General features: G+C 43.1%; 1 protein-coding gene across 2 annotated transcripts in view; it reads right to left on the reverse strand.

Annotated features, from left to right (window-relative positions):
* The window catches only part of BCR (BCR, RhoGEF and GTPase activating protein), a 104,239-nt gene extending 95,351 nt beyond the window's left edge, over positions 1–8,888 (reverse strand). For both annotated transcript variants that reach the window (XM_019472267.1, XM_009279984.2), the window contains exon 1: positions 7,376–8,888. In XM_019472267.1, the coding sequence (XP_019327812.1) occupies positions 7,376–8,888 (1,513 nt within the window). The remainder of the gene's footprint in view (positions 1–7,375) is intronic.

The raw sequence follows: 8,888 nt of genomic DNA on the forward strand, positions 1-8,888 counted from the left end.
GAAGTTATGGATTTGTAAAACTGCCTCAGCAGTAAGACAGACCAACATTCAAGGATTTACTTACAGCTTATGGTTACTTTCACATCACATGTAATTTAAAGATATGATCAGGAAAGCAATCCACTGTTATCAGTGAGCTGGCCAAAACCTGCTTTGTAACTTAAGACACTCAAATTGTTGTTTTGCAAGTACTTCATTCACATGCAGTTCACCCAAACTAATCCATGCCAACATTTCTGTTGTCACTTGCAGTCTACCCCTCTATCTGCACAGCAAAGTTGCCATTCAACCTGTACCAGAACACCATTTCTTTTCCTACATGTGCCAGCAAGAGATTACTAAAGTCAATGATATTCCACCAGGGAAAGAACAGGATCAGGTCCTTATTGTTCTTTCCATGCTTATCTGACTGGGCAGAACAAATCAAAGAGGAGACAGTAAAAAAAACCCTGCTAGTCTTGGTTTCTCCGGGGGGAAAGCAAGCTCCAGATAAGCTGCGCCTCCAATCAACAGTCTGATTTTCATGAACAGCAATATGCTTCCCTATGGTAACTGAAATGGAACAATTCTCCTCAAACAGCTTGCCAAGTCTCACCTCATTAACCTTTATGGACTGACCTCCAAAATTCCTTGAAGCTGAAATACAGGTCCCCCTTGCCTCTGCACGGTAACTGTTTATTCCTAAGAGGCTGGGAAGAGAGGGAGGGCATTAGAGAGAGAACTGCTAAACGTGCTAGAACTGGAAGATAGAGACCTGTTTCCAGGCTATTACTGGGGCCCAAACCTTCACAGGCTTCCGTCTCCTTTGCTGGCCCATCTTTCAGATAGCCTGCAAAGTCAAACTTGAATTACAAATCACCGTCTCCTCACCCAACACATCTTTTAAGAGTCAGTATCATTAGCTATAGTGTGCTGCCCAGTATTCAAATAAGCATTTCCTAACTCACACTTGAAGATTTAGCAAATTTTCTAGTTAAGTCTTATTTTTCCCCTTCCCAAGTCTGTTACTCAGGATGCCTACTCCCCATTCCACCCAACTCATTTTACTACCTTTGCTCACACCTCAGTGAAACTTTCTGGTGGCGGTGAAAAGCAAGCTGTCAATGAAGGAGTGACTGAACACAGTACTTAGCATTTTATCCAAATATCCAATCCAGAGATATTAGACAAATGGAAGCACTTAGGAAAGGTGGTAGAGCAATTAATTCCACAAATTAGTAGACTCCTATCTTTCTTTGTCTGAACGTTAGCTTCAGAGAGCATAACTACAAGAATTAAAAGTAAAATGTTCCAGTTCTGCACCTCTGGAAGTCTGTACGTAGGATCATGTATACTTATACTAAACAGTGAAAATCTTCAAGGTTAAAACCACACACTCGTGCAACTGCTTTGCTAGAGATGAGAAAAACAGAGGAGACCAAAGCACCTCATTCCCCAATGTATTTCACAGCTTTAAAGTCCATCACCTACATGCACAAGTAAATCACTTCATAAGCCATGGTCAGCGCTTAACCAATCTAAAGACAGACCCATCTTCTTCCCGTGTTTGCCTATTCCTCCACGCAGCAATTAGTTTCACTTCACCAGACCAGTCCCTTCATTAGTTCCAATTCTACCATGCTCATCCCCATCCTCACCTCTTTTCTCCCTTGCTCACCTTTGGTTCTGCAAGGGAAAAACAGCTGAAAAGCTTTCTAATCCAGAAAAGGAAGCCAGTGCAAAAAAGTACCAAGACATCAGATTTTTCTACTCCTTCTTTCTCTTCTTTTTCCTTCAGCCACCTAGAAAGAAGCCTCCATGTCAGAGGAGGTAATGCACTGGTGGAGGCAGTAAGCCCATGGACGCTCCCAATTCTCCCGGCCACTTCTCAGGGCAGGACCAAAATTTTGTACAAAACAGCAAGCTCTCTGTGTTTTCCCTCTGAAACCATTTGGACAGAGGCTGACAACTGTGAAGCAGAATGGATGCACAATTCATAGACATCTGTCAGTTCAACTGCTTTGGCCATAAACCAGTGCTTTTTCAGTACTTTGAACAGAGTCAGCAAGGACCATAGGAGCAGCTCACTGAGCCACAGACTCAGTATTGTGGTTCCACTTGCCTACACATTTCCTGCTCAAATGAAAGGCATTATCATCTTGTTGCGTGGCATTCACTGCAATGCTTTAGGGCTCTAGGCCCTGGCTCTGTGAAACCACCATGCTGAAATCACCTAGGTCCAACTATTTTGGCATACAGAACAGCATTCTAGTCTGTGGTCTTCACAGTAAGGATGCTGCATGGATATCCATATAGCTCTGTTGCAGCTTGGTCCTAGCCTTGAGGTCCTACACCACTCCAAAACTTTAAGTGTGCACTAGTATTATATTTCACCTGTCCAGCCACAGGTCACTGCCTGCCTGGTAGGCCCTCATGCAGCGATGGCAGCTGCACAAAGTGGGCTCATCTCTACTGCCAGACTTTTAAACTGTTGGTAATTATGCAGGGATAACAAGCAGCTTTCTACCTAACCCATTACTTGCAGAATTCATAGCGCTCTGTCTACTTACTCCATAGGAAAGCCAGTCCCACTTCGATCTCTCTGTCGTGGACCACGAAAATGAGCTTCACACAGACAGATCAGGTGACATCAGCACTCTCCAGGGTTTCCCAGTATCAGGCAACTACTATCTGGGTTGGTTTACACTCTCATTTCAAAGGCAGGTGCTTTGTTATTGCAGAAGAACCTGAACGTTGGGGTGGGAGAAACTCCATGATCTAGAGTGAACCTAAGAAAAGCAAAAATAAAATCTATCTGCATGCCCTTACTCATGGTAGGGCTAAGGTACATGTTAGCAACTGTTTGTTTTGTTCCTTCTTCCACAAACAAACAAACAAGACTGCTGAGTGCACTATAGTCATTGCGGACATAAAGCAGAAGCTCCATAGATTCCACTAAACTCAGCTGGAGAGAAAAGAGACAGAACTCTTCACTCCCCCAGACTAAGAAGAGGGGAGTGGTAGCACAAGCAGCTTGATAATCTCAAAAGCCGCTAAATCGCTGGAAAGCGGGGGGGGGGGAGAGGCATTTAAACAGCATCTTGTCATCAGTGCTCCTAGGAAATCCACTGATCATCACAGCGAAGGATTAAAACATGTTTAAAAAGTAATAGCAAAGTGAACTAAACAAGTGTCAGAGAAAATTTAAACCTCATTCCTGACCCAATGTAAGTCACAGACTGACAGCAGAACCTGTGGCCAGCAGCCTTTAAAATTAACATGTGAGCTGCATGTTTTTCCTTCTGAGGATCTGAAACGTAGGAACTTTAATAATCACTACACAGTGGACTGAAGTCTGCCTCCGTTGCTCAAAGGAAAGTTGTGTTTCTGAACAGCAGCAACAGCACTGGCATGTTCCCTCATGAGTCGTCTTTGTACTGCTAAAACATTGCAAAGCACTTTTCAAACTATGTCTTGTAAAATCCACAGAATACAATAGTGGGTGGAAGAAATGCAGAATTAAGAAACTTGTCCAAGATCTCAGAACATGCGAGTAACTCAGGAACAGACCCTTGCAGAAACTGGTACAGAACAATGTCCTTCCATGATGACATATTGCATGCTTTCTTGGGGCTTTAAAATTAAGTACTGTCAAGGATTACCTTAAAAGCAGGAAATTCACATGCTTGCTTATATGGTCAGGCATTTAAGGCATACAAAAACTGAAGAATCTACAGCTCTAAGTATGAGCTTTAAAATGGCATTCTGCTCAGCTGAGATAACAGGAATTTTGAGTCTTGCAGCTCACATGCATAGATAAATTCCAGCACTCTTCCTCTGTCTATATCAAACTCACTAAAAATATAGAGAATGCTCCATGCTCTTCAGAAAGGGACATTCAGCACTCCCACACTTAGTAGAGGCTAAAGTAAGTAAAACTTTACTCCCAACGGAACTAAATTACACATATCCCCAAACTGACCTTATATTGAGCACTATGGCTGTTGGTAGCTTTCTATAGAGAGAGCCTGGCAGAACTCTGGAGAGCACTGTCAAGTCCTCCTAAGTGAACAGAAGTCACTACTGGGGCACCTTTAAGGAAGCAGCTTTACAGATAAATATTATTTATGTGGACTCCAGATAGGATTTCCATGTTGTTATGCAGATAGCTCTGTGTGTGAAATGATTTTATCTATGAGACAGCATGCACTTATTTTTATGAAGCAAGCTATAAAGCCAAGCAACAACTCCACTGTGCTCCTCAATTAACAAACTGTTACTAGTTAAAAAACTGACCCAACTGAGGCCATTGCGAGGCCTCGTCACTGCATAATGGCACTATGCAACTCTCACCTTGATTATAAGCAGAAATGCACAACGGGTGGCTTCTCGTGTCTGTCTCTGCAACTAATGTTTAACAGTAGACAGAATTTAAAAAAAAAAAAATCTTGCTCTTCCTCCACAATCATAGTAAAAATAGTCAAGCTTAATGCAGAGTTAAGATGTGATTTTTTTCTATTCCTACTACAGGAAATTAGTGATACATAATTCATCCTAACATAAATATCTTTGCCAGGGCTCCATTAAGTACATTTAACAGAAAGTACAGTTATTACCAAATCTCAACCCTGAAGCTCTCATTCTGCTCCTTGGGAAAAACTGAAAGCCCACTACCTTGGTCTGATTTAAGGTTTTTGGTAACTCATCTCCAAGAACCCAGATTCAAATTTTGGCTTGGATCCCATTCACCTGAGAGTTCGGTGACCTTCTAGTCCTTTTTTGTAATACAAAAGTAGGAAATTACTACTTGACTGTGAACTCGGGAAAGAATTTGGACAAAACAGCATGTGTCTGCTGGCCAAGCTCAAGGTGCACTGGGACGGCAGATCCAGATAGAAAGTTCACATTGCACCTGTCCACACCACATTCAGCATTATTATGGCCAGAGTCATGAAAAGCAAAGCCAGCAAACATACAAAAATCTGAATGCACAAAGAAGCCAAATACTATTGAACAAATCCCACTTGATGCTAATTAACATTAAGGCTGGCCAGAACCTGCTGTGATTCAAACTTGCACTCTCTGTTCAAGCAAAACTTCAGGGAAGCCTGGCAGAACCAGTGGCCGAACCACAGGTGCAGGAAAAGCTGGCTGGATCTGTGAACTGCTTTCATATCATGTGGTGATAGAGAACAGTCTGCATCAGAGCATGATAGTTGGGAATGGTAGCCAGCCAGCTAATCACACAGTGATCTCTCATGCCTTTTGTTTGTTTTATGAAAAAGAGGTTCTGCCAATTGATTTCAGATCAAAATTCTTCCTAATCAGGAAAGAAAGAAAATTGATGTAAAATGATGCTCAGTAGGAATTAATCAGAAACACAGTCCTCCTGAAGGCATAACCCTTTTTGGTTAAGTAAAAAGTTGCCACCAGCTAATGTGCAAGACAGTAATGATTAGCCATCTGGTGAAGGTTCCTGCTAAGCTTGCCATGTTACCCCCTATGCTGAGGAAAGCAGAAGGTGCATCAGTTACATTCTGTCCTTGCCTGCAATTGTGTGGTCATCCTTAGGAACAAGACACAAAGCTTTCCAGCGCAACCAGGAATTGTAACTGTTCCGACTTTTCAGCAGCCCTTTTTGGGTTTTTTGTTGTGTTGTTTTTGGTTTTTTTTTTTTAATCACTGCATCCCAGCTACATTATTTAAAATAAGAATTATCTATTGCCTTTCTGAAAGCTGAATTTATCCTCAAGCTTTATCAACCTTTGTTATTTTTGCCCCTTTGTTTCCTTCTGCAAAAATTGCAACTGCCAGGAGGCTTCCCAGTCATCTAAAGAGCATCAGTAAACAAGAGCAGAGACAGATGGCTGAAGCTCAGTTTAAACCAGCACAAGACCCAGCCTCTCCCCTGCATTGCAAGTACTACCCATAAGATACAAACATATGCATAAAACCAAACAAGAATGCAGTAGTCCCAGATAGAAAACAAGTATGTATACACAATCTGATAAGGAAGGTGTCACTGTGAGGACAGGGTGCTGAGGTTTAGTGGATGTTCACTGTACATGACAACCGTACAGCCTCCCAATAATACAACAATGGGGTGTAAGGATGGCAGAGGGGCAGGGAAGAGTTCTCCCTCCATTGTTGCTCACAAAAGTATTGCTGGCAAAAAACAATCAGCAGGGCAAGTAAAACCAGGCATCTCCTTCCAGCAAAGTTACTCTTCTGAGAACTAATACACCGAACTCACACAACCTGAGAAAGTGACAACATCTCTGATAGGCCTCTCAATTCAACCACTACTTCAGGAATTCAGTCACATTGACAAATAACGTTAACCCCTTATTAAAGTAACAGATTCAAAGAGACAAAGAAAACCCACAAGATAACTCACAGATTTTGAACGACAGAAGTCTATCAAAACAATCATACTGTGTTTTTGTTTGTTGTTTTTTTTTTTTTTATTCCTGGATTTGATTGTTTTTCATTTACTGCATAGAAGACTACTGGTGTTAGCACAAGATACTATTTACATTATGTGCCTTGCTAAATAGATACAGATGTCCACATACATTCAATAAATCTATCTGAATCAACATAGTTCACTGTTTGCCTCTTCCATCAACTACAAATCCACTGCAATTCCACAGACACACCTGCATGCCTGAATGGCTTACATAAGAACGGGTTCAAACATTGCCCATTCTTCCCCAAACAAAAATTTTGACTCTGCTGAAATCAAATTTAACAGCTCTCCCTCAGGGCTTCCTGATATTCCAAGTTCTTCCTTCACTTAGTGATAGCAGAAAGCTTCAAGAACAGGGTTGCACAATCATCACCTCCAATCAGCTCTAATTGAAGGATGACACGAGACAGAACGAGAAACTAGCACTCCAATTAATACAGACAGGAAAAAACAAGATTATGGGAGCAGCATCATTATTGGTAAAGCTCCAGCAAAACCCTCAGGTTGTAGCATGTTGGCACCCTACCACCTCTGAGGTAGAGTTTAACTGCTCCTCAGTGCAAGAATATGAGAGAGGGAACGATCTGGTGGTGAATACTGCGCAGTTCTGGCCCCTTTTTACCTCAGTGTTCACATTGAAACTTTAAGAACTGATTAACATGGGACTCCGTTGATCCTCTCAAGAGAAGCCTGAATCAACCCTTCTGGGAATCAAATCTGTATTCCTAAAATGCAGCCTGATGTGTATCTCTGCAGGACCTTCCTAAAACAGGACAACTACAAAATAACCACAGACTTCTCACATTTAACAGCTGCCCCCTTGGAGCGATTCACCCAGGGTGACCTAGAAATCCTCTCCCATTCGTTTCCATGATGCTATTTCCTGCTCCATACATTTAAAAGGCTAAACAAAAAGCTAGTACACACCTGTATCCCCATGGAAGCAGCTGTCCTGGTGACATCTCCCGGAAGGCAAGTCTCCATCACTTGGCCAGATCTGTCCTGTTTTTCGTACACCCACAATAGTAGCCTCAGACACAATGACCTGCTGCTGCCTGTGCCGTTTTTGAGACTGGGGGGTTGGTGGACTGCTACTGTCAAAGGACTGCTGAGAGTTCTGGGACGGAGAACGGCTTTTATCCCGATACATGCGGTAAGTGGTGGGGCTGGGGGAGACATGGCTGGACTGCCCTGAAGAGAAGTCTTCCTCACTGGAAGTAAGATTCTCATTAGAGCTACAATCAGGAGTATATCCTCCTCCAATATCTTCAAAACTTCGGGGGGAATAAGATCTCCTGGGCCAAGTGAGATGTTTTTCCTGGTCAGTGCCCTGATTTCGCAGAATAGGTCCTTTCCCTTCTCCTTCCCCCATCATTCCACCAACATAGATACTTTGATAGGGTTGAAAGTCCATGGGCTGCCAAGGTGAGCGGTTGCTGCCATTGGCATTAATCAGGTTATCTTTGAGAAACCTGGGGTTCAGTTCAGCATCCTCATATTCTCCATCATAGCCAAAGCTGCTCTCCGAGGACCTTCCCCTGTAAGCAGGCCTCTGCAACTCGCTGAAGCTGGGTACCATGTTAGAAGGGAGGGAGTGCAAAGACTTTTTGCGTTCCATTTGCATGGCTTGGCTACCAAGGGAGCTTATTTTATCGGAAACATCTTTATCGTTGACCTTTACTAGACCCTTCTCATGATGATACTCCATGTTCACATAAAAGGGCTTTTCAACAACATCCTTATTATCTCCAGAAGGATGTGAATTAACCTTTTTAATCCTCTCAAAATTGGACCTTAGGGCTGCCACACTCGTGCTGTTCCCTCTCTCCTTAGAAATAGGTTCAAATGATCCCTCCTTCTCAGCAGATCCCCCTAGCCTGCGAGTAGAAGCCGATCTGTGTTTTGAAGGAGAGCCATCCGTATCACAGCGATTCTCCATATCTTCTACAACTCTTTTCAGTTTCTCTTCACCATAGTACTTACACCTGTCCTGCTCTCCCTCTCCATGATGGGGGCTGTCCAAAGGCGACAGGTCTGACCCATCGCTCTGGGTAGACAGCTTCCGCAGAGAGGGTATCCTAGGCTTGAACTTTTCCTCCCCGTGGTGTGACTTGCTTTTTTCATATTCGTCTTGGTCAGCAGACTGGTGATGATGCAGGTCTTGGATCTGCTGCTCTGCAGCCCCTTCAGGCAACTGAGAAACACGTTTAAAACCCCATCTCTGTCTATCATAGCTTTTTTTCTCCTTTGCCAGAAGAGTCTGCAGGTAAATCATGCGGAACCTCTCCTTGTTAACCTCCATCTCCAGTCTCCGGATAGATGCTTTGCACATCTCCAGCTCCTGTTCAATGTCTCCCACAGATTTCAGCTCCATTTTAGGAGGCTCAGAGTCTGCAAATTGTGCTTTCCAAGCCTCCACAAACCCCACAGGGTCCACCAT

Source organism: Aptenodytes forsteri, unplaced genomic scaffold (assembly GCF_000699145.1).
Source record: "Aptenodytes forsteri isolate BGI_AS27 unplaced genomic scaffold, ASM69914v1 Scaffold323, whole genome shotgun sequence".
In the NCBI taxonomy this organism is placed as follows: domain Eukaryota; kingdom Metazoa; phylum Chordata; class Aves; order Sphenisciformes; family Spheniscidae; genus Aptenodytes; species Aptenodytes forsteri.